This window comes from Rhinolophus sinicus, chromosome X (assembly GCF_036562045.2).
Source record: "Rhinolophus sinicus isolate RSC01 chromosome X, ASM3656204v1, whole genome shotgun sequence".
NCBI lineage: Eukaryota > Metazoa > Chordata > Mammalia > Chiroptera > Rhinolophidae > Rhinolophus > Rhinolophus sinicus.
Genome location: NC_133768.1, coordinates 74,605,684 through 74,632,475, shown reverse-complemented (window position 1 = coordinate 74,632,475; position 26,792 = coordinate 74,605,684). Strand labels below are relative to the sequence as shown.

The window sequence follows — 26,792 nt, the reverse complement described above, 5'->3', positions numbered from 1 at the left end:
TATGAAATGTAAATAATTTTGTTCAAAAATGTTCACAGTAGTGTTATCAAAAAATGAAAGCAGGCTGTGTTGGAACAATTGGTACTGAACTTGCCCTCTTGCCATAAACAACCAAAACACTCTACAAAACATGTCAAAAAATGTTTTCAGACACTGGGAAAAGTTAGCAAAGACTGTGGTCTCAAACTTACATTAAACATTCTCTGGAAGGTCTTAACAATAAGATATGGGGGTGGGGAAGAGTGTGTAGACTAGAAAGGAAGAAATAAATATATCTTAATTCAGAGAATACATAATCATGTATGTAGATAATTCTAAGTAATCCATAAAAGAGCTACCAAAAACAACAAATTGATTTAGCAAGATCACAGTATACAGATCAATAGAAAAAAATGCATTCCTATATACTAACAACACACAATTGAAAATAGAAAATAAAATACAACACCATTAATAGTACTATTAAAACACATTTTTAGGGATAAATTTAACAAAGTATGTATAAGACCTACACACTGAAAAGTATAAAACGTTATTGAGAGAAAATAAAGATCTTAAAAAACAGAAAGATATGTCATGTTCATTTATCATAATACTGAGTATTAAGACATCAATTTTCCCCCCAAAATGATCTGTAGATTAAACACAATCCCATCAAAATTTCAGGAGTTTTATTTGTATGAATTGATAAACTGATTGTAAAATTTATATAGAAAAGCAAACAAGGAGAAGAAGGAGGAGAAGGAGAAAAAGAAGGTTGGGAGGAGGAGAAAGAGGAATAGGAAGAGGAAAAGGAGGGGCAGGAAAGAAGACCAAAAATTTGAAAAAGAAGAACAAATTGGAGGAAGAATTCGCACTACTTGATTTCAACCCTTATTATAAAACCACAGTAATGAAAACAGTGTGGGATTAGCTTAAGGATAGACATATAGATTAATAGAACAATTTAGAGTCCAAAAATAGAGCAAACATACATGGTTAATTGATTTTCAACAAAGGTACCAAGGTAATTCAATGGGAAAGAAACTTTATATTCAATAAATAGTACTGGAACTAGTTAAACACATGAGAAAAAATTGAACCAGTACCCTTACCAAGCACCATATACAAAATAACCAAGTGGGTCGAAGGCTAAAACTATAAAAAAAAACTTTCAGAAGCAAACACGGAAAGAAATCTTGGTAACTGTGGGTAACTTTCCACAGCCTCTCCAACACTTGTTATTACCTGTCTTATTGATGATAGCCATTCTAACCGGGGTGAGGTGATATCTCATTGTGGTTTTTATTTGCATTTCTCTGATGATCAGTGATGTTGAGCATCTTTTCATATGTGTATTGGCCAGCTGTATTTCCTCTTTGGAGAAATGTCTATTCAGGTCCTCTGCCCATTTTTTGATTGCGATGGTGGTTTTGTTGTTGTTGTTGAGTTGTATGAGTCCCTTATATATTTTGGATATTAGCCCCTTATTGGAGGCGTTGTTTGCAAATATCTCCTCCCATTCGGTTTGGGTGCTTCTTTACTTTGTCGATGGTTTGTTTTGCTGTGCAGAAGCTTTTTAGTTAAGAATAGAATTACCATGTGACCCAGCAATCCCTTTCCTGGGTATATACCAAAAAATCTGAAAACATTTCTATCTGTAAAGATATATGTGTTCTGATGTTCTCTGCAGCTTTATTTATGGTGGCCAAGACATGGAAACAACCAAAGTGTTCTTTGATCGATGATTGGGGTAAAGAAGATTTGGTATATATACATAATGGAATACTATTCTGCCATAAGAAACGATGCGATTCTGCCACTTTGGACAACATGGATGGATCTTGAGATTATCATGCTGAGCGAAATAAGTCAGACAGAAAAAGTTGAGAACCACATGATTTCACTGAGGTTGCCACGCAACCGTTTGTTTCCTTGTACCTGCCCCCAAAGAAAGGAGAGTCTGTAAGACAAATCCTTTCAGGGACTTTGGTAAACCTTTGTGTTTGCACCTCATGCCTCCCTGTTTGGTCCCAGAAAGATGACTGGACTGTCAATGATGAGTAAGATTCCTCACGGAAGGAACAACTCAAGCCAGGCGCAGTCGCGTGGCGACCAACAGGAGAACCCACGGGGTTCACAGAGGTGGGCACAGCCCCCCACCTTCCTCAGGCTAAGGATGCCTCATTCCTTCCCAAAACCTGCAAGGGAAGTGATTCAATGATGTGCTCTCCATCTATTCATATTCATATAGGTTTTGTCCCTTGGGGAAGTTGAGACTTAGGGACCAGCTGCCTGCAGGCAAGGGTGATTGACTTACATGGGTTTCCTATTATGATGTATTGGAATTCACAGATCTTGAGATTGACAAGCTTTATCTCCTTTACTTCCCCACCTAACTAATAAAAGCTGATGTGAGGCCCAATTCGGGGCTTCCAGTGCTTGAGATTGGGGGTCCCTTGGTCTGCTTAATCTCTATTCATGACTGCTGTCTTTTCTTAACCCTGAGCCGCCCTCCTCGCTCCCCACAACACTCATCGCGTGGGACGAGACACACTGATAAGTGGAATATAAAACTAAAAGCAACAAAAGGACAAGACAAAACAAACAAATAAAAACTCGTAGACACAGACAATAGTTCAGTGGTTACCAGAGGGTAAGGCAGAAGGGGGTGGTAAATGAGGGTAAAGGGGGTCAAATATATGGTGATGGAAGGAGAACTGACTCTGAGTGGTGAATACACAATGTGATATATGGATGATGTATTACAGAATTGTACACCTTAAATCTATGTAACTTTGCTAACAATTGTCACCCCAATAAACTTGAATTAAAAAAAAAGAAATGGCCTATTGATGCACACAAAACATGGATGAATTTCAAATGCATTACATTAAGAGGAAAAAAAGCTAAATTCAAAATGGTACATGGATGATTTGATCTATATGACATTATGAAAAGGGTAAAATTATAGGAATACAAAATAGATGAATGATTGTCAGGAACTGTGGGTAGGTGGAGGACCTAATTACAAAGGGCAGCATGAGGAAATATTTTGAGGTGATGGGACTGTTCTGAATCTTGATTGTGGGATTGTATGCTTTTATCAAAACTCACAGAGCAGTCCACCAAAGTTAGTAAATTTCTGGATATAATTATGAGATAACTGTAAGAAAACTATAAGAAAAACAGAAAACTATAAGAAGATAGCAATGTTTTGACAGCAAAATTTTTGGTTAAAATTAATAAGAGTAACTATTGCAAATGCAGGTAAGGATGAGGAACAACTAGAACTCATATACATTGGTGGAATGTACAGTGGTACAAACACTGTGGATAACAATTTAGCAGCATGTTAAAAAGTTAAAAATAGACTTTGATACAAACCAGCAATTCCATTTCTTGATATCTATCCAAGACAAATGAAAGCACATGTCCACACAAAGACTTGTTCACAAGGTTCATAACAAAGGAAGTAGGGAAAAAATCTGAAGACGCTTTTCTCCACTCTGACTCAGTACTCAGTACTTTTCCACTCCTAGCCTTTTCCTCTTCCTCCTCTAGGTCCTTAAAACTGGAGGAGTTTTAATTTTTTTTGTGGTTTTTTTTTTAAGCACCCTCAGTGAGACAACCCGACCACTAAGTCTGTACTAATCCACGGATCTGGAGCCACTGTGTGGAGAAAAATGTAAATGGGAGGGAGGGGGAACAACTGGCTTTTACCCTGATTTAGCCTCTTGCTTATACAATCACAGTGAGCAAATAAAGACTTGATTCTTACTTTCATTTTGACTTGTTTTAATTGGCAGCTCAGACACCTAGCAGCTCAGTTGAGCTCCTGATAATGATTGTTTAAATAGGTGTAAATTATTTCTTGATAAAATTTTAACTTTTTTAAAAATCTCAGCAAACAGGAATGGAAAAGGACCTCTTGAATCTGTAATGATGGAAAACTCAAAGCTAACACAGGAGCGAAATATTGAATATTTCCCCTAAAAGACAGTGTACTAAATGGATGTCTTCTCTTATCACTTCTATAAAACTTGTACTGGAGGTCCTAGCCAGTGCAATAAGGCATACAGATTGGAAAGGAAGAATTATAAGAAGTATGACTCTTTATTTACAGCTGATATGATTATGTACATGGATAATACAAACTACTAAAGCTAATGAATAAATTCAACAATGCTGTTCTACATTTTGATGATAGACTATACTATTGTATGCAGTTCTCAAACTCACAGAACCGTGCATAAAATCGGTGATTTTTACAATATATACACCACATCTTAAAAAAGAAAATAATTAATATTTTAGGATAAAAATATCAATATAAAAATGAAGTATATGTCTGTATCTTAGCAACAAGAAACTGAAAATGAAATTTTAAAAATGATTCTATTTACTATAGAAATAAGCATCTGCATAGGAAGAAATTGAACAAATGTTACACGTGACCCCTATGATGAAGGTAATTAAATAACATCCAAATTAATGGAGAGATGTCCTGTGTTCATGTATTGGAGAAATCAATAATTTTAAGGTTTCAATTGTTCCATACAATTGTTGCTATGCCTATCAAACTCTCAAAAGTTTTTTTAGTAGAAATTGACAAAATGTATCTAAAACTTATATGGAATAAATAGCCAAGACAATCTTGAAGAACAAATTTAAAGAACTTACACTACAAGGTTATTATAATGACACAAATAATTTAGACAGTGTGACACTGTCATAAGGTAGACAAACATGTCGAAAGAATACACTAGTGAGTTCCAACCTATACCTATACATTCAATTGCTTTTCAATAAAGCCATCAAAGCAAATCAACAAATGGGGGGGGGCTTTTTAATATGGGGGAACAATTATTTATCTACATAGAAAAAAAATGGGCCTAAAGATAAAATCTGAAACTATAAAGATTCTAGAAGAAAAAACATGATAGTATCTTTGCAATCTTGGAGTGTAAGACTTCTTAGAGAAGACACAAGTGACACTGAAAGGGAAGGGTTATGACGGAGCTTGGGGTATGGAAATGTTTTATATCTTGACCTGGTTTGGTGGTTAGTTACCAAAGTGTACACAAATGTTAAAAATATAACTGAGCTGTTCACCTAAGATAAGTGCATATCACTTTATGTAAATCACACTTCAAAAAAATAACTGTTAAAATGCAAAAATAAAATGTTCATAGTAGCTTTACCTGTAATGGCCACAAACTGCAAACAACCCAAATATCTATCAACAGGTGCACAGAAAAACAAAGTGTGTTATACCTATACAATGGAATGCTACTCAGCAAGAAGATAATGAACTGTGGATACACACCACAATGTGGATGAATCTCAAATGCTGAGAGAAAGATGCCAGAGCAAAGGAAGTATACATACCATATGACTTCATTTGAAACTCTAGAAAATGAAAGTAATGTACAGAAAGCAGATCGGTGGTTACCTGGGGATGGGAGATGGGAGTAGGAAGGGTGGTAGGTACTACAAAGAGGCATGAAAATCTTTTGGAATGATTTATATGTTCATTATTTTTAATGTACTGATGGTTTCACAGGCGTATACATAAGCTACAACTCCTCAAACTGTACACTTAAATATGTGCATTTTATTTTATGCCAATTATACCTCAAAGTTACTTAAAATCATAGAGAGGAAAATTTCAACTCAGTAAGAAAAAAAAACCTTCCATCTAACAACCAGAGCAATAGAATTTTAGAGTCGAAAGGGACTTCATGGGTATTGCTGCCAAAGTAGCATCCATCCTCTATTTGAGTACATTTAGTATTGGGGCATTCCCATTCCTAAATTACTTAATAGAAAATTACTGATATCGAGAGTTCCTGTAACTTATTGATTCTAGGTCTTGCCTCTTGGTACTATTCAAATAAATCTACCCTTCCCCTAAATTCAAAATTTATTCAACACCTAGCTACTAAGAATCAACTATACAAGGTCTGACAAATAAGTTTGCGAACTCATCCTAGAAAAAGTGCTACATACCTCATTGCTGAATATCACTATGGTCACCTTCGAAGTACTCCCTTTTGGAAGCTATGCACTGACACCAGGGCCTAGTACATCCTTGAAGCAATTTCGGAACTCTTTTTCTGGAGTGGCCATCAGAGCTGTCGTCATATTACTCTTGATGTTTTGAATGTCATCAAAATGTCTTCCTTTCAATATTTCCTTTATCTTCAGGTAAAGAAAGAAGTCATTGGGGGCCAGATCAGGTGAGTAGGGAGGGTGTTCCAATAGTTATTTGTTTACTGGCAAAAAACGCCCTCACAGACAGTGTCATGTGAGCTGGTGCATTGTCATGATGGAAGAGCCGTGAATTGGGGGCGGCTGGATGGCTCAGCTGGTTACAGCATGAGCTCTGAACAACAGGGTTCCCGGTTCAATTCCCACATGGGCCAGTAAGCTGCGCTCTCCACAACTAGATTGAAGACAATGAGCTTCCAGAGGGGCGGCCGAACGGCTCAGTTGGTTAGAGGGAGAGCTCTCAACGACAAGGTTGCTGGTTCAATTCCCCCATGGGATGGTGGGCTGCGCCCCCTGCAACTAAAAATTGAGAACGGCGACTGGACTTGGAGCAGAGCTGCGCCCTCCACAGCTAGATTGAAGGACAACAACTTGGAGCTGATGGGACCTGGAAAAACACACTGTTCCCCAATATGCCCCAATAAAAAAAAAAAAAAAAAAAAGAGCCATGAATTGTTGGGGAAAAGTTCAGGTCATTTTCATCTAACTTTTTCACGTAGCCTTTGCAGCACTTCCAAATAGTAAACTTGGTTAACTGTTGGTCCAATTGGTACAAATTCATAATGAATAATCCTACTGATATAAAAAAAATTGTTACCAGCATTGTTGCAACAAGTTCACGAACTTAATTGTCTGACCTCGTATTCAAGGAACCAGATTATACACTGTGGTGAATACAAAGATATGTAAAACAAGGACTGTGGTTTCATGGATTTTCCAATTTAGTATCTAAAAACAACTATAATTTTAGCTCACTGTCTCTCTTCATCAGTGTCTCCTCTGCTGTGGTTTGTATAGCGTGAATGTTTCTGACTTGGCAAGTGGACTAAAGATGGTAAGAAAGACATGAGTACAATCTAGTATCTCCATTTTCTACTGAGTATGTTCATAACTTCATATCATCTATCCAGATGAATAAAATTACAAAATCATATTATCAGCTCACCAATACCTAAACTCATGTGGTACACTGGCGAGAGGACTGGAATAAAATTCCATCTCTGCCTCTGCAAATAAATAATTGCATCTTTCATCAATTATGTCAATGCCCTGTAAAATGATGGAGTTAGTGTCTTAAATAGTGGTTTTCAAACTTTTTAGTCTGAAGGCCTTTTCACTCTCTTAAAAGTCATTGAGGACACCAAGAACTTTTGTTTATGTGGATTATATCTATCAGTATGTACCATCTAAAATAAAACTGAGTAATATTTAAAATACTTACTCATTTAAAAGTGACAATAATGAACTCATTACATGTTAACATATATCATATGTTCTTATGAAAACTAATTATAGTTTCCAAAACAAACAAAAATAGTGATAAGAAGAATTGTTTTACATTTTTTGCTAAATCTTTGTAATGTCTATCTTGAAATATTAATAACACAGCTAGATAGATCTTCATATCTCCTGCATTCACTCTGTTACAATATATTCTTTTGGTTGAAATATATGAAGAAAATCCGGCTTCATGCAGTTATGTATTTGGAAAACTGAGTATGTTGATAGCTTTTAAGCTAATCATGGCTATTCTTTGATACAACACCAATGTTCTACAAGTGGTAGACTCTTTAAGGTTAGTTGCAACAGAGAATCTGAAACCTTATCAATTAACTTTTTGTACCTGATTACATTAAAACTCATTGATCTATCTTGCCTTTGAATAGATCTCTTTACCCATGCATGTTTCTATAATGTCATGCATTAGGCATTTGGAAAATACTAGTTCATTGAGATTTGCAGAACTTTCAAATGTTAACACATTTTATTATACAATATAAAAAATCATGCACATTAATATAACTACCAATCTCATTAGAAAAGGCTAAGATTTGGGAAGCTATCGAGCTCACAGTGGCAGATTCAAGTTTTCCAAACTTTTAATTCAAGTTTTTCAAACTTCTAATTCAAGTTTTCCAAACTTCTAATTATTACTTGAAAAGCTCAAAGGTTTTCACTGGCAAATTTTTTCAATGCCAGTAGTTTTCCTTTAAGTGATAGACTCACTTTGTTCTTTTTCAAAATAACGCCTACCATGTACCCAAGTTTGAATAACCATAGTTCATTTCAATTGTTCTTTCAAGTAAGAATGTGCTCCATGCAAAAATGAACTAGTCCAGCCCACAACTCAAACAACTGCACAAGTACTTTTCCTAGAAACAACAATATTACTTTAGCATACAGAAGTGTTTTGGGTATACTTCCCATTTTGTCATACAGAATGTTAAAAAGATGTGCACTCAAGGGTCAAGATTTAATAAAATTAATGCTACATTGAGAACATTCTTAAGTAAAAATGGCTTTTTATCCCCTGAAAGTATGTATACAACCACAAGCATACCTCAGAGATACTGTGGGTTTGGTTCCAGACCACCGCAATAAAGCAAGTCGTAACCTTTTTTTTTTGGTGAAAGGTCTTGCTTTCCGGTTAAAAAGCAACACCTGTGAAGCATGATAAAAACAACAACAACAACAACAACACACACACACACTCACACACACAAAGTGCAATAAAATGAGGTATGCCTTACTAGGACAATTAGGTAGACTGCACTAGCTGTTTTACCCACCACCAGTGCAAATGTCAACACAACAAAAAAGGCAAAACAGTCTTCATATTATTGTTAAAATAGTCTTCATGTTCCTCCTGACAGGACCACAGGAATCCCAGGGGTCCACACACTAAACTACACTTGAAGAACCACTCACCTAAAGGATCCCTAATGTCCCTCCAGCTCTAAAATGCCTATAATTATGTAAATTGTCAACATCTTTCATTTGTACAACTCGATAAAACATACTTTTCCCTATTAAGTAATACAGCTTACATTTAAGAAATACTTTAATGTCTTACACATCTTTTATGCAACTGATTCTGAGGACAAATTCATGAGGTCACGAAGCAGGAACTATTTCTTCCTTCCTAAAAGAATCTTGATTTTATTTAGATTTCCCCACCCTCTAACTTTTCCAAGCATCAATGTGCTTTGTTGGTGGGGTGGAGGGGAGGGCTAAGTCACTGGTCTAATTCTACCTTTGTGGTTCAATTCCACTCGCCAATGTACTGGTGTAAACACACACACACACACACACACACACACACACACACACACAAAACACAATTCTAACCAATGAGATATAAGGGGAATTTTCAGGGTGGATGTGTGGGTCTCCTGAGAGAGTTTTCATTGCTGATAAAAAGAGACACACATAATAGTTCATACTGGTGTTCTACCTGACATTACGGTGTCTGCATGTGATCCCTGGAACTGCAGCAAGTATGAGGCACACAAATCTGAGAGAGTAAGGTAACAGGCAGAGTACAACAGAGCATAGAGTGGAAAGAACCAGAATCGTTATCTGGCTGAATTAATCAGCCTCCGAGATACTACTCTACCTCCAAACTTCTTAGCATGTGAGCTAAAATTTTTCTTTATTGTTAACACAGTTGAATTAGTTTTTTCTACTGCCTGCAACAGAAAACAACTTATCTGCTATAAACATGCACTATTACGCCTATCTTCCATATACCGAAATGTTTTACTACATCAATTACATTATAAGATTATGGAAAGAGAAAAACCTCGCCTCCTTGAGCAAAGTCCTATAGAGCTCAAAATACAGAACACACTAAATAATTTTTCACTAGTGTACCACTCTTAACACAATTTCCCCCCTCCCAAAGTTCCATTTCCTTCAGTATTCCATTAGTACAACAGAAATTTTGGAAGCAAATCATCCAGTTCTCGTATCATGTAGAGTGTTATTTGACTTAATTATAAGATGAAACAAATGTCAACAACATTTCTTAGAGTCCTATTTTACTATTCACTGTCATAAAACCAATTCCATTAACCTGACTAGCACTTGCTCATAAATGTTGCTTAAGTCTCTCTACAAGTTAATAAGTAAATCTAATGTTTCTATCAGACTCGATAAAATAAAATAAGTTAAAAATTGAATTTAGGAAAAGCCTATTTCTTTTATAACATGTGCCTTGGGTTGTCTTTGTTTAGCAAAAAGCCAGGGGTTTGAGGTTTCCATTTCAATAGGGTAGCAGGTACCATCACAGACTATACTACTTTTGGTTAATGGCCAACAGACGCTGCTAAACGAACAAAGGGCAGTTGGACCTGCACAGATTATGAAGGTAAATAAACTGAAGCACTGAGGCATAAAATGAGAGTCTGGTTTCTTAAAATGAAAGGAACCTATGTATCAGAGATCACACTAAAGATGCCTCTCCAAAAATCCTCAAGAATTACTGCTATTAAAAACAAATCTTTGTAATGAAGATTTAGTTAAGTGGCTGGGTGGCTCATTTATAATGTTAATTAGAGAGAATATATTTTCAAAAATTACTTCTGTCCCATGGTTGCTATTGTCAGAAGGGAATGAGATGATGGAATGATTACATTTTAAAAAAGAAAATCGTTAGAGGATAGGACCAAATCAGCCAACCAACTGGCAATCAATTGAGCATCAATTCCATAGTCACTGCACTAGACAGAAAAAATTATTAAGACTGTCTCATAGGTACTCTTATACACTACTGATAGGAGTGTAATTGGTAAGCCCATTCTGGAAAGTAATTTGGCAAGAACAGATCATTCAGAAGCTTAAAGTTCAGCTATTCAAATGCCACCTGGAAAAGCTGTAATGCATAACAATTTGTGATTTTGCAGAGGAATACATTTGAATTGCACAAGCTACAAGACTGGAGTAAAGGTAATAAAGTCACTTAGTTAGTGAGGAAACAGGAGGAGAAGGTAAAGCGGGCGTGTTACACAATGAATGGAAAACTCTCATTCCATACGTACTTAAAGTTTGTTTCTTAAAAAAGGAGATGTGAGCTATTCCTCCCACCCCCAAAGTGGGGAAAATAGATTAGCAATTAATGGGTAGAAGGGTCTGGGGTTTCACTAAGGGAGATACAGATGAAAGCAAGGGACAGCACTAGGCAAACACACACAGGAGCTGAGGAAGGGATTGGGGAGGGAGGGCAGAAGCGGATCCCATTTCAGATGCATTCTAAAACTTTCCTAGGGGAGGGGGAACGTCTATGGGTTTGGAGTATGTTATACCCTTGCTAAAACTAGGAAGAGGCAAGTGGGGGAGTTATTAATGGAGGGCAGGCTCCATCTTCTGTCCAGGGGAGAAATATAGGAGGACATATGGTTCACAAAATTAAAATGTAGGCCTTTGAGGATGAATGGCCTGGGCAATTATAATACAGTTATTAAAGGCTGGTCTGGTTGTGAGCCTATCTTTAGAAATGACCAGTCACAGGAAGGGATAATGGAAAGGGCAGTGGGAATTATTCAACTTTTCAACATGACTTTATTTTTCCGTATTATCTGTCATGTATGAAATAGAGAGTGAAGAAAATCACATGAGCAGGTTCTAGAGCAATCATTTGTCAACCTCGGGCAAATTATTTAACTAACCTCTGGGCCTCAAATTCCTTGTACATAAAAATGGGAATAGCATTATCTACCTAACAGGATATAACACAGTAACCACTAGAAAAGTTAGCTATCATAATTTATCTGCAGATATAGCCTTTCTAAATCTTAGGGTCTATTGCACATACCAAACACTTTAAAACTACTGATGTCCTAATCAGTAAAAAATACTAATTCCCCATGAAAGAGGCAGTACTGATAAAATAACACAAAATATGGAATAAAATTGCTCATGGCAGTATTTCTTACAATGGCTTAAAAACCTTGAAATTTAAAAATATATTATTCTACAAAAGTGAACAGGCAAATTAATTGTGCTGTGTATAAATATAAATTATATTGAATCATAAAAATATTCTAAAACTGATCATTTTAATAACATGGGAAAATGATTCATAAGTGAAAAAACATTAAGATATAAAGCTGTATATAGAATGATCCCGACTTTTTTTTAACCTATTTACTTTTTAAAGAAAAGATTAGATACACAAAAAGGAAAATTATCAAAACAGTAGTAGAGGTTATTTTTGTGCTGTTGACAGAATTGTGCACAGATTTTTATTTTCTTCTTTGTAATTTTCTATATTTTTCAAGTTTCCACCACTGAGCATGTATTACTTTTGTTATCAAAATCAACATGTAACTTGGTTAAATGAAAAAATAAACATACAGCCTTCACCTTCAAAGAGTCTATAATTAATAGGGAGAACAGATAAAAATCCCATGAAACAAAATGCTTATAAGACCGAATGCGATTAGATACTAGACTAATTGGGAGAGGCTAAATATTACAAATGTTCAAAGATGGGTGAAATCAGCAATGATATAACAGTAAAAAAACTTTCATGGGACTATTTATCTGTTTTCACTAGCATATAAACCCTATGAAGGAAGGGACCCTGTCTATCTTATTCAGTTTTATCCAGAATGATTTTGTGAACAGTACATATCCACGAAGGTGGAAACAGAACAACATAAATACAATTATTAAGTACTTATGAATTGCTGAATAAGTATCTGCTGAATGATTGTAAACATTATGCTGAAATTTAGCAAAGATTTGGATCCACAGGATTCTAATCAAGATGGACACCCAAAATCTGTATGCAGTGCTCAAGGGATTATAGGAAAGCTCACCTACGGTAGAATGGAGGGAGTATATTTTAAAATTTAATGAAAAATACAGTTAGATGAAGGGAAATATAATGATAGGCCTTGAAAATCAGGCAAAAAATGTGAGAGTTAGTGCATTCACAAATGGCGAGTCAATAAATAGTTTGTAGTGGAAATAATAAAATCTAAAATTTATTGAACATTTACTATGTGCCAAGTACTATTATAAATGCTTTACATAAGTTCTCTCATTTTATTCTCAAAACAATGTGTGACATATATACCACTCGCCCCATTTTGCCAATGAGGAAATTAAGGCTCAGCGGTTACTATTTGTCTGAAGGTCACACATCCAACAGTCAGACTGCAGGTCCAACTCGAGGCCAGATTCTTAAAAACTCTGTATGAGACCCCTACAAAGCCCACATGTGTGAGGAGAGATAGCAGAAAGCAGTGAGATCGCACAATGTCAATGATGTATGTTTATTCTGTGGTCCTGGACTGGAATCAGAGGTATCAGTACAAATTCATGTTTTTTAATATATATATATTTAATGTATTAATATATAATATTTAATATATAATATTTATATATTTGTATTTATTGATATATTTTATAATATTTAATATATAATATTGTATAGTAAATATAATATTAAAGATGTAATATATAATATTAAATATGTACCTACATATTAATATTATATATTTTAAAATACTATATATAATATATAATATAATATATAAACATATAAACATATATATAAAATATGAACTATAAAATATAAAACAAGCAGGCAGATCTTGATCCTTAAATACCATTATCCAATAAAAAGCATCAGAACTTGAAGAAATGGCTAATAACCAAGATTGGGGCACGGAAAGTAGAGAATGAGCCTGGAACTTAAGGGAATACTCAAACAATGATGGAGACACATTGAAAGAACACAGGAGCCTGCTGCTAGGGACTCCTACTGGCCAAATCTGGGTTAACTTCAGCAAAAAAATAAAATAAAATTAGCATAATTCATTATAACTCATAGAATAAAACAAACATCCATAAATCCATACTGTTATAAACAACTAACTAAATAAATATTTAAACAAATAAATAGCAGAGAAGGTAAAGTTCTTTGTTACACTAAAATTTCTATTAAAATGCAGAATATGTTGAAAACTGAAAATCACCATTTGGTAAATGTCACTAATAATTTAGGCCAGAATCCTCAATTGATGTTAAAATTAGTGGGTAAAAGTATGATGAGACAGGTTATTTACATGTCTTACAATGTCACCCCACAGAGTCTCATAAGATCTTCTTACTTTGTAATTACAAAGGGAAAAAATAGCGACTTGATAGTGTATAAGCCTGGCAGACACAACCTTAACCAAGTTATGCTTAACTCAAGGTCAAGAGTCGCATGTGTTGTATACTCGTATACAGACATCAAAGCCAAATAAAAACACAAGAGAAAAATGTACACACTTTTACACAGTCGGCAGACGGATGGATAGATAGATAGATAGATAGATAGATAGATAGATAGATAGATAGATATAGATGTATTTGCACAAGATTATATACATAGATATTTGAGTGAATAAACAGAATTGAATATATTGGGTAGGTAAATTAGTAGAAACAACAAAAATGAATTGGGCATCTTAAACAAAGTGTGCCACCATATACACATACCCTGTTTTATCACAATAGACATATGCCTGAAAAGTTCAGTATATTTAAAATTATTATAGAAACTGACTAAAACAATAAGGCAAATCTTTCTTCAAAATAATCATCTACCACAAATTATAGTTGTTTTATAAGTCTAACATTTTATATATGTGATTGTATAGAACCATTCAACCTACAACAAGCAACTGCTTCTAGATTGCTTTTAAATTATCTCTCTATACATACATGTACATATAGAGATCAAACTCTGATCTTTCTATTCTAAGCCCAAAGCTGTTTCCACTATACCATGCTGCTTCTCCTAACATCAGCATGAAAAGATGTAATCCCCATCTTATCATCTTATCATTTCCATTTAACCTCCTCTGTCTCCCTCCCCCCCCCAAAAAAAGTAGCAGAGATCCAAATACTCTGAACAGCAAATAAATCTCTAGAGCACATACAAAGAAGGCAGTATAGAACAATCAATAAGTGTAAAGAAATTGGAGTGAAACTGCCTGGATTCAAATTTCCAGCTCCACAACTACAAACTTTGTGGTTTCCAGCAAGTTACTTAACCTCCATAATCTATAGCTTCTTGATCTGTAAAGTGGGGATAAGAATGGTATATTCCTCATAGGTCTGTTGTGAAAATTAAATATGGTCATGTATATCATCATATTAGCACAGTGTCTGGCACATGGTAAATACTCAAAATGTAAGTTATGGTAACAGTACTGACAAAATCCTCCTATGGAGCAGTACACTTTATAGACGAAGAAAAACTGTTCATGACTAAGAACCACACTACTGCCCTGTATGAGTTGCTGCCTGTGGTCACAAGGGAGATAGTATATTTAAATTAGAGAGACCTATCTACTTTACTGCACACACACATACACTAAACACTTGCTAACATTTGTACAGTAGGAGTAGCATAATTTTACACACCATATCCATAAAGTAGGATTGCCTATTCTACTGACAGTGAGTCACTACAGGTATAACTACCTTTACATAAAAATACATTATTTCCATTACTAGAAATGACTTTTCCAACTTAAAGCTGCCTTCTTCTCTTACTGCTAACCTTTCGCCATGAGTTTAGTCCACCTAATACTCTCCCTAAAAAAAGTTTTCCACATGTTTGTGACATCCCAATTTGGCATGTCTTCAGAGATAAAGAAATCACTTAACTATGAAAAACTAAAGCAATTTAAGTAGCCATGCTCTTCCTGATATAAACGTCCGAATACCAGACTATTTCAACCAACAACCAGCCCCACTACCATCCAATTTACTCTGGAGAAGGTTACCAATATCCCCAGCACTAGTATGGAGAACGGATACCATTCATATCTTTGAGATGATTAAAACATTCATGTAACTAGGATATTGATGTGTGAAGTGGAATAAACAAACCCTTGGTTTTATTAAAGGCACAATATCCTAATGAGAGAGAAATGGGATATAAAATAAACATCCTTTAAAAATTAAATGGGAAAAAAACTTCATGGTATCTTCTGTAATTTCTTCATGAACACTTTATCTTTAAAGGTTCCAAGAAAAGAAGCTTGCTTCCAAGTTTTGTCAATCATAAAAAGAATCACATTTTTACTATAAATTGATTTACTATAAATTGATATAAAGTATTGCTTTACATACCCGTATGATAGCTGGTGCACATTTATTAGTAGCAATGTGAAAAGAAAAAGTAGAAACATTTAATCCAATATCCACAAAATCTTTGTCCCTGGGCCAAATGCCATAAGAAGTAAGCATCTAGAAGATGTTTTTAAAAGTAACTATTTTCAACACACGATTGTAGTTTTATCCAAGGGTCTGTAGCACTACTGAGTGACTAAACCTTACCACACTAAGATTCTCTAAATCAAAAATGCAATTTTTAGTCATTTATCTACTTAGGTGGAGGAAGATTATGGCAAGTGCAATTAAAAATGTGATATGCATGGCTTTTCAGCAGATTTGGTATCATAATTATGTTGTGCTTAGAGTAATATGAAAGTTAGTTTTCATACCATGTGTACACACTTTCTGGATGATATAAGGAGGGCAATGTAATCTGCGGCATGCTGAGTGTATAGAGAAGCTAGACAGCTAACTTAAAAGTGGACCCAGATAAGCCATAATATAGCAGCTGCATACAAAGAATTGATAGTCATTCAACCATGTGAAGGCCTAAGCCATGATCTCATATTGAAGTACTTTTAAAACCATCCATTACTATCATTCAAATATAACTTTTAAATAATGTCACATACTTAATTCTTTAGAAGTTAAGTGAAATTAAGGATGATGGGCTTTACGCTGGAGAACATTTTTTCTGACAAAGCCATTCATTCCTTTATATCTGCCTCTCATCCCCAGAAGGATAGTGGGTGGGACTACCCAGATACCCTTCTGGGAGATATATTGGGGTTTTAATTCTACATTCCTAAAACTGAGTGGAACTTTTTGCCTGTCATTTCACATATGCATCCTTCTCCACTCTGCTTTAAGCCAGAATACTTATTCTCCATTGAAAAACGAGAAGTCTTTTCCTTTAAATAGGTGATGGGCAATTTCTCAATTCGTTCAGGTTAAAAAAAACAACAGACAAAAACCCAGAACTTAAAAAAGACGCAGAAAACTCGAAGCTTGAGGCTATTCGTCTTTACCTCATTCTTCTTGGTAGGTTACCTGAACATTTGCAACAAGGATGGCAAAAGGCGAACAGAGGTTTTACTGACCAGAGGTGAGGGTAGGTTCAAGTTTCCAGGAAAGGGCAAAAGAACTTCATGGGCGCCGCGTTAACAGTGATGAAAGCTCGATTTTAGAAAATACAAAATCTTAAACTACAGACAACGTTTAAAGAGTGCGTGGGTTGAATACAACTACTGAAAAGGTTAGCCGGCAGGCAGGGAAACACCCAAAGGCGGAGGGTGGGGAGAAAAAGTTTTACATTCCCACCAGATCGTAGTGATCTATTAGCCTGCATTCTCCATCCCAGGCTCTGCTCTGGCCCACAGAGCAGCTAGGTGCAGGAAAGCAAGTAGCCCTATTTAACACTTAAACCGCTCCCTTGGACTTCAGAAGGCTTGAGTTAGGAGCGAGGGTTGTAAATGTTTCTTCCTAAACAAGTGAAGGCAAATTTAAATTCCCGAGCCAAGGCCAAGGAGAAAGGAAGGCAAGGGGGCAAAAAGTGATTTCAGAGGGAGAGTGAGGTGATGGGGTGGGGGTGGGGTGGGGGTTAGAAAGAAGGACTTACCGCAGCCTCCGCAGGCTGCCCCCAAAGACTCAGGGCCAGTAAGAACAAGCCGGCAGCCAGGCTGACTCCACGCAGTTTCATTCTTCTACGGCTCCCGCAGCTCCTTCAGCACCCACACGAAATCCCTGGCTGGCTCTGACCAATTGACATAATCTTGAGGGTTTATTGGGCGAGAGCTAGAGCCAGAGAGAGACAGCGAGGGTGTCCCAATTGTGCCGGTCAGCTGCGGTGAGGAGAAAGAAGCTTTTCCAGAGGGGGGGAAGAAGCAGGTATTCCTCCCTCCCCCCTTCCTACCCCAAAGCCAGTCTCTCAGGAGCACTTTTCCCTTCTGTCCAGACTTGCAAACTTTTTCTTCAGGCAGGTCCCTCAGATCTACTTTCTTCCCTCTCTTCCCCCGCACCGCCTCCAGTCTAATAGCACCCGGGAATTTGAGGATCACTCCGCCACAGCTTTGGACTGCACAAGCAACCTGCGAGGGAGTGACGCTCAGTTATTTGGGGGAGGGAAACTTCCAGACCAGTTGACTGAGCTTCCAACCTGGAAGCTTTTCTATTCGTTCACTTGCACTTCCCGTTGATACTACTCTTCCCAGTCCAGTTCTCACTCTTATTGGTGTAAGCACCAAAGCCAATTACAAATAGACCTGAGCTGGGACTACTTTTTAGCGGATGGATCTCAGGGTATCGGGCTTTTTCATTGTCAATGATTAAGAACAAATTCTGGTCGCTGCTCCTTGGGTTGCTGATGTTCTTTGCCTTTCACCTGCTCGCAGGACAGAGTTTCTACATACAACAGAATATGTGAAAATATTATAAATATATAAAATATTTACATAATTAAATATATGCTTATAAGCAAAATAATTAAGAAAATGTGTGAAGAATTTATGCAGTGTGTGTGTGTGTGTGTGTGTGTGTGTGTGCATATATATGAGATTTGGGAGCATTCAGTAGATATTCATAATTATATGGTTGAATGTTATTATAATAGTCATATCTTTTTTAGCTACACTGAATTTCACAATTAATATTTATCTCATATTGAACTAACATAACAGTTGTTTACTGTCATTGTATTTGTGTTTCAGAGGGATTTAAGACAGAGAATTAAGTAACTTTCATGAAATTTTCCTTAACCGTAACACAAACACTTAACTGGAAATACTTACATGGAGTTAATGGCAGTTTAATAGATGTCTTCCAGATAAGTAGACTTGACCATTACTTGGATGATTTTGAGATGCAGATTTTTAAAATACCACCGGCCCAAAAAGACTCCTTGGAGAGTCTTTCAGGGATTTACTGAAGAATTCTTCAGAATATTTCTGTTATCTGAGACTCTAGAATTTACTACTTTAGAGTCTTTCAAGGCTTTGGACCTGTTTCATGGGGACCCACTCATCCTTAGGTTCTACTCAGTTTAGGGTGGATTTACAACTCCAGAAACCACCACAACCACCACCACCACCACCACCACCAACAACAACAACAACAACAACACTACCACCACCCCAGCTTAGTATACAATTGGAATGAGTATTGTATGCATTTGGACAAGCCTGTGAGGGCACTTTGGGGCCCATTTGTCTATCTAGGAGTCGTATGCCTTTATATATGTGTAACAGTTAACAGTGGTTTGTAGAAGTGTATGATGCTTACATCTATGTGTAGGTATCCATCGGCCTGTGTCTGAAGCTCTGGGGATGTGTGGGAATGTTGTGTGTAGAGGTGCCTGAAAGTGAGAAAGATAGCAGGCTGCCCAAGGTAGGTGGGATGATTGACAGCAGACAGCCCCGCCCCTTTCCCCTCCATTCCTTCCTCTCGTGGTGCATGGAACTATCTTTTGAGTGCGGCCGTTGTAGCCAGCACCGCTGAGTGTGTTTTCCCTTTGGGGCACTTCTTATCCAGGAGCTGAGTTTAGTTTCTTCCGAAGTGAGCCAATTCGCCCCGCTACCCTATCCTCCTGAATAAGAAAGCACCCGCCAAGCATCTGCGGAACCCAGATGAGCCCGGGCCGCGGAGCCGCTTAGCAGTCTCCCGGGACTCAGCTCCAGAGGAACCGCAAGCATGCATACTGGGTGAGCTGTTGCTGCCCCTACCTCCCCTCCTCTTTCCTTCTTTGGAGCTATTTTGCCAGAACAGAACTACACCTACTTGTACTTCTGTCAGTGCAGGGAAAGTGTGGGCAGGCAGCAAAAAGGGGTCGGGCTCTAGGGACCCCGCAGTCTAGAGAGCCCATGTTACTCACCTTCCCTCCCGTTTCAGGTTGTGGCTGCTCCTGGTTACGTTGTGCCTGACCGAGAAACTTGCAGAAGCGGTGAGTCTCTTTTTCCAACCCCTTTCCTACTCCTCCTTTGACACCCCCCACCCCATCCCACCTCTTGTGTTTGTGTTAGGGGGGTTCCAGAGGGTTGCCCCCAAAAACGGAGGGCACATCACTCTAATTTCTAGTGGGAGTTAATGGGGTTCTTAGAGAGTAATAGCTCTGTCTCAGGCTAATGCCTTTGGAACTTGGGCATATTTCTGTCCCAAAACTTTGTAATGGGTTGGGAAAATAGAAGTAGAAGACACAAGAGATAAACATTTCTGAGCCTTTCCTGGACGAATTAAAATGACTGACATCTGATGCCTTTCTCTGCATCCATCTCCAAGGCAAAAGAAATGTAGTTTTCCTGGGTGTACAAGAACATGAATTGGCACACAAGTTTGAGAGTGGGAGGAGAGCACAAGGAGTGGGACTTGAAAGTGCCGCGAATGTTGTGGGGGTTAAACTTAAGTATTTGCTTGTGAGTCCTTTGACAGTACCAGGTGACAACATCTGGATTCTTTAACTACCTGAACTGAACTAATACTACTAGATGTTGTTCAGTTTCTGCCTGATGTTTCCTTTTACTGATTTTCTGTGTCATCAGAAAATTAAAAGTTAAAGTGGTTAGAACAGGGGAAAAAAATTCTACAAGTTAACCTTTCATGGACTGTTTAGATATCACCCGTTAAAATCAGCTAGGGACTGCAGGAGAAGGAATTTCTGTAGAAATCTGGTCAAGAAAAGATTAATAGATCCCAGAAAGTAGAGAGACCTCTAATGGAATTACGGGGATAATTTACAAAAGGTGGAGTGATCCCAATAATCAGAGATGCTGCAGTTTTCCAGTGTCACTAGCTACTCATGCTGGCAGAAATACAGTGAACCGTTCAGTTCAGATATGAAGTTGTTCAACTATTGAGTACTATTTCACTGCTCTATTAAAACAAACAAACAAACAGCTCTTAATAATAGCCAAAGTCGTGTACTGTATAGATGACAAATGAATGTATATTCCAAATATTTACCTGGTGGGTTTTGGCAATTTTAACTGATTGATTCTATTTTTAATACTTTAAATATTTAAAAATCCTATTTCTAGAGCTATACTTAATTCAACCCAATAAAATTACCTAACACCTTTATGGAAAAAATGGGTTACTTTGTCCTGGCATATGTCTTTATAAAATATCAGAATGAAGTGAAATCATTTCTCTTATGAAAAGAGGATGATGTGAGAAAACTTGAATTTTAACATCTTGTGACCACCTAACTCAGAACATCAGCTCTTATGTAAGTAAATTCCAGACTTTGTAAGTAGAAGTATTGATCTAGGGTTCTGCAAACTTCTCCGTCTGATTCCTCCAATATACAAGTTGTTACCCTGAGGCTCAATACTACGTTTACTGAAAATGCCAGGTTTTGATTAGTTAACAATTTGTCTGAGAATCTTGCCACTTGTAAAAATGTCTTGCTTGGACAGAATACTTTGCAACAAATCCTTTATTTTCAGACTCTGGCTGATCATATTCAGTGTACTTTGGAGAAAAGCATTAGCAAATCATTCTATATAGCTGGAGACTTCCCAAACACTGCATCCTATCACTTAATATCCTTAAAAGTCACTAAAGGATGATGTCTTCAATTCTTAGAAGTATTGCAGTATGTCTCCAAAATTGAGCACTGCTTGGTGAGCTTTTTTATTCGTTGTTTTACAGTGTCACCTACTATGTCTGTGTGATTCAACTTGGTAAGACTAAAATAAACCTTGTGACTCACTGACAATACTTTTTTGCCTTATTTGTGCCCAGGGCTGCTTCCTTCACTTGTTGGTTACTTATGTATAATGTTTTTAACATTGTAAAGATATTTTTTAATTTTTTGGGAAAATGGCAGACAGAAAGGAGAATCACAGGGTAAGTTCTCAGGAGACTTTTCTAAGGGGAAGTTTTGTTTGTTTTTTTTCTTCTTTGTACTCCTTGTACTGGATACTCATCTATATTGTCTGGTTCTCATCTTGCCTCAATTCCAGTTTATCTTCTGGTTTTGCAATGTTTTTCACCTTTCAGATGGGTTTAGACATTTGAATTCTCTGTACCTCATTTGACTAATATTAATGAAAAATAACTATTATAAATAGATTGACAGGAACAATGTTGCACTTCACCATGAGAATGTCTCTTCACTGTAGAGAGTTAAGTTGCCAATAATGGAACATTGATGAGCATTTAAGATACAGTCATTTAGGTGCTTTTGAGTTCTTTCTTTGTCAGCATTTATGAAGCGGTGCTATTTATTAAAGGGATAGAAAATTAAATGTTAAAATCCAAGATTAACGAATGAGTTTCCATTAAATTACTTTAAAGGAATGATGATCTTCATTCAGGTGAAACATTTGCACAATTCATCTGAATGAGATAGAGTTAGGACTTCAGAATATACAAAATTATTTTTGGCTATTAAGTGCCTAAGGCACAGCACACACAAAAAATATCTCAATATAATCTCTAACTCTCTAGGCGTTTACTTTCTCAGACAATGGTGGCCGTTGTGTTCCTATAAAGATAGGATAGATAATGATAAATTCTTGTGTGCATGTGCCTTCACTGTATTAGAGGAAAAAACTAGAAAGATCCATATCTCACCATAGGCCAACATATCTAAGAGTTAAAATCTGTCCCAAAGTAGTCAGGGTCCTTATGTTTTTTTCCCCAATTTGCCCCAAATCCTGCTTTCATGAAAGGCTCTAATAGAACTAAGCATATTTAAAAGTCAAAGCCTACTGGGAGAGTTATTTGGGTGGGAAAGGGGCAAAGGGGAGAAAGCATATATCTATTGTTCCTTCTGCAAAGAGCATAGATAATATGCTTTTTAATGCATTCAAGTCAAGGTCAGATTAAAATAAAAACTTCTTTCCTTAAAGTTGTAAGCTGCCCAGGTTGATTCTTTCCAACTGTGATTTTTAGTCATAATCACGGTCATCAAAGTATGAATTGAGTGTTAGGTTTTCCAGAGATGGAGAAAATCCCTGCCCACTGTAAGGATCAAAAGGAGTATTTGCCTTGTTTGGGGCTGTGTCTCTACGACTTACTTTCTTTTTCAAAGCAATTTTATTGAGATAATTTACACACCAGGAATTCACCCATTTTATGTATGCAATTCAATGATTTTTAGTAAGTTTACCAAGCTGTGCAACTATAATGTTATCCAGTTTTAGCACTCTGTCATCACCCCAATAAAATCCTTCATATCCATTTACAGTTAATCCCCATTCTCACCTGCAATCCCAAGCAGACATGAATCTACTTTTCTATCTCTGCAGGTTTATCTTTTCTGGACATTTCGTATAAATAGAATAATAAAATATGTAATCTTTTGTGTTTGGCATCTTTCACTTACCACAATGTTTCTGAAGTGCATTCATTTTATAACATGTATCAGTATTTCACTATTTTTTTAGTATTGGTATTCCATTTCGGACATACCCCATTTTATTTATGCGCTCACCAGTTAATCTACATTTGGGCTCTTTCCACTTTTTGGCTATTATGAATAATGCTGCTGTGAACATTTACATACAAATCTTTGTGTAAACATATATTTTATTTCTCTTGAGTAGATATTTAGGAATGGAATTGCTGGGTCTTTTGAAAATTTTATATTTAACCTTTTAAGAAACTACAAAAATGTTTTCCAAAATGGCCCATACTACTTCACATTCCCAACAGCAATGTATGAGAATTCCTGTTTCTCCACATCCTTGCCAAAATGTGTTATTGTCTGTTTTTGATCATAGCCATCTTGGTAGATATGAAATGGTATCTCGTTGTGATTTTAATTTGCATTTCCCTAGTGACTAATGGTGTTAAGCATATTTTCAAGTGCTTATTAGCCACTTTTACATTTTCTTTGGAGAAATAGCTATTCAAATGTTTTGCCCATTTTAAAATTGGGTTGTCTTCTTATTGCGTTGCAAGAGTTCTTTGTATATTCTGAATTCAAGTTTTTGGCCATATATGTGATTTGCAAATATTTCCCCACAGTTTGTGTCTTATCTTCATTTTCTTAACATGAATTCTTAAAATAGTCTTCGCTTGGCCTGCTATCAAACATCCTGTATCAGCTAGCTATGAATAGTTACAATATAAGACATATATATGTACATAGAATATATATCTTGGGATGAATGGAGATACTGATACAGATGTATAAGTACATCATCAAGTGAATCATCAAATGACTATGTAAACTGATAATACATGAATAACAATGTAGTTACATTATTGATACAAACATTTTAACACAGTAGAAGAAGGGGAAATAGATCTTCTTATTTAATGTGTTAGTAAAGAAGCAGATATATGAGTTATTACCATATTACAAATTTGTTTTCTTACATATTTTGATGATTATATTTCAATATAATTGGTTTCTATTGCAATCACATGTATTTTATTGAGTGCATTTAAAAATATTATTCTGAAAGGGAGTCCATAGTCCTCACTAGACTGCCAAACTAATCCATGGCATTAAAAAATATCCTAAGTTATGCAATTGGTTTTTACAACAAGCAAATTGTCACTTTCTAAGGCTTGCTCAAGCCTATAAATGCCAACAATCTTTTAGATTTTAGGTATTTATTAAGTTCTCAGTAAATATGCCCCCCTATTCTATAAATGCATAGTCAAGCCAGGTCACAGGAGCAAAGTATACTGTTCCTGTAATTACTTCATAAATGTAAGAATGAAACAAATAAATTGATCTCAATTATCAATACATATTGGTTTTTGCTTGCCTATATTATATGGATAATCACATAATCTCACCGCCCATGCTTGGAGTATAGATTTGCCCTATACTGTATAGATGACAGGACATACACATATAGGAAGAAGATAATAAGAAAGCAACATCCTGTATTAAATTATCAAGCACCTTTAAGCTTGACTAAGTGTCCTAGTGAGGCAGATCAGAAGGCTTTATATTATTTTAAAGTCTAACTTAATGTAAATTGAAAACCTGATAAGCATGCCCAAGGGAAAACAGTGATGGGAACTTAGTTAAGAGCAATTATCTACTCTCTTACCATCTTTATCCTTCTCCCACGATTTCATTTTTTATTTCTATAAACAATATTGAAATCTCCTCTATTATAAAAACAAATTTTAAAAAAAAATCATGGCTTCATTTTTCTCTGTGACTCTAACCACCTCAATCACATTATCACCAAACTTCTGGTCATTGTCTACTCCTCTTCAACAACCATACCCTTACTCCTATTACAATCTAGACTGATTCTACACTACCAAAAGTACTGTATTTTAAGTTACTAATGACTGCCTAAGGACCAAGTCCAATGGCTTCTTTGCAAACCCCATTCTATCTGACTTTTCTATAGTCTTTGGCATTTTCCAATCGTTCTGAAATCACATTTCCCCCTTTGACTTCCAGGATACTGTGCCTTATTGTTTCTCCTTATACTTCTCTGATATTTTTATTTTATACATTCAACATTTATTGATTGAGCAACCACTGTATCCTAAATAGTATTCCAGGCTCTGGTGATACAATGGTGAACAAGTCAGCCATGATCTTTGCCGATGTGGAGCTTACAATCTTCATCACCTAAAATGGTGGTTTTTCTCAACATTTTATCATTTGCCTTTTTCTTGCCTCAACAGTTTTAACTATGCCTCCTAGCCATTGATAATTGTCAAATTTATATTTCAAGCCTAGACATCTTTTTTGAGCTCCAGACCTATATTTCCAAATACCTACTAAGCCCTGATACCTGTATTCCAATAATATATTTGATATATACAAAGCACTTAAAACAGTACCTGGAGATTAGTATAAGCATTCAACCAATGCCAGCTATTTTTATTTTTATCGCATTGCAGTGTATACAAAATGAAACTATTTTCTAGTCCTTTCCATGACACTCCAACCTGCTGCTATTTTTTAAATCTTTGTTAAACATCATCACCATCCACCCAGTTTCAAGCAAGAAACTATAGAATCAGCCACCAACTTTCATTGTTTTCACCCTTCTCACTAAGTCCCTATAGTTTTACCAAAAATCTGTAGAATCCAGCTTTTCCATTAATATTATGTTGGTTCCAAACTTCATCATCATCATACATCAATAATCTCTTAACTAGTTTTTCTACCTCCTGACTTCATTCTAATCTCTAAACTGCCACCAAAGTTATTTCACTAACAACAAATCCAATTATGTTATCTCTTGATTTAAAACGTCTTTTGGTTTCTTGTTTCTTTCAATATTAAAATGCATACTCCTTGGCTTGGCATATTTAAGGGTCTTCCTTATCTGGCCCCAACTACTTTTCCAGCCTCATGGCTGTGTGTCTTTTCCTGCCACCCATCCTTCTCAAACTGATAGGGTACATTACACTTCATTCAGACTGAACTTTTCTCCATTCCCAAACCACTTTATGTTTTTTGACATCTCTTTACTTGTGCATATGCTATGCCCTGTGTCTGGAAGTCCTTCTCCATCTTTTACACTTTCTCCTCTATCTAGTGAACTCCTTCTCAGTCTTTACCCAGATGAAAATGGCGCTTCCTCTATGAAACAGACCTCTTCAGCAATAATTCATTCTTCCTTCCCCTGTGCTTCTAAAGTTCTTTGGACCCCTTTGGTAGCATCTATCACGTAGTTGTGAAATTTCTATGCTTATATGTCCATATTAAC

The 26,792-nt window shown here is 36.3% G+C and overlaps 2 protein-coding genes across 7 annotated transcripts in view; one reads left to right on the top strand and one right to left on the bottom strand.

Annotated features, from left to right (window-relative positions):
- COL4A5 (collagen type IV alpha 5 chain) overlaps positions 1–18,246 on the bottom strand; it is a 373,394-nt gene extending 355,148 nt beyond the window's left edge. For 2 of the 5 annotated variants that reach the window (XM_074323261.1, XM_074323263.1), the window contains exon 1: positions 17,774–18,246. In XM_074323261.1, the coding sequence (XP_074179362.1) occupies positions 17,774–17,854 (81 nt within the window). In that variant the 5' untranslated portion in view covers positions 17,855–18,246. The remainder of the gene's footprint in view (positions 1–17,773) is intronic. The other 3 variants (XM_074323260.1, XM_074323262.1, XM_074323259.1) reach the window with 3 other exon arrangements.
- A 1,355-nt stretch (positions 18,247–19,601) lies between these two features.
- The window catches only part of COL4A6 (collagen type IV alpha 6 chain), a 330,706-nt gene continuing 323,515 nt past the window's right edge, over positions 19,602–26,792 (top strand). For both annotated transcript variants that reach the window (XM_074324271.1, XM_074324270.1), the window contains exons 1-2: positions 19,602–19,850; positions 20,038–20,089. In XM_074324271.1, the coding sequence (XP_074180372.1) occupies positions 19,840–19,850; positions 20,038–20,089 (63 nt within the window). In that variant the 5' untranslated portion in view covers positions 19,602–19,839. The remainder of the gene's footprint in view (positions 19,851–20,037; positions 20,090–26,792) is intronic.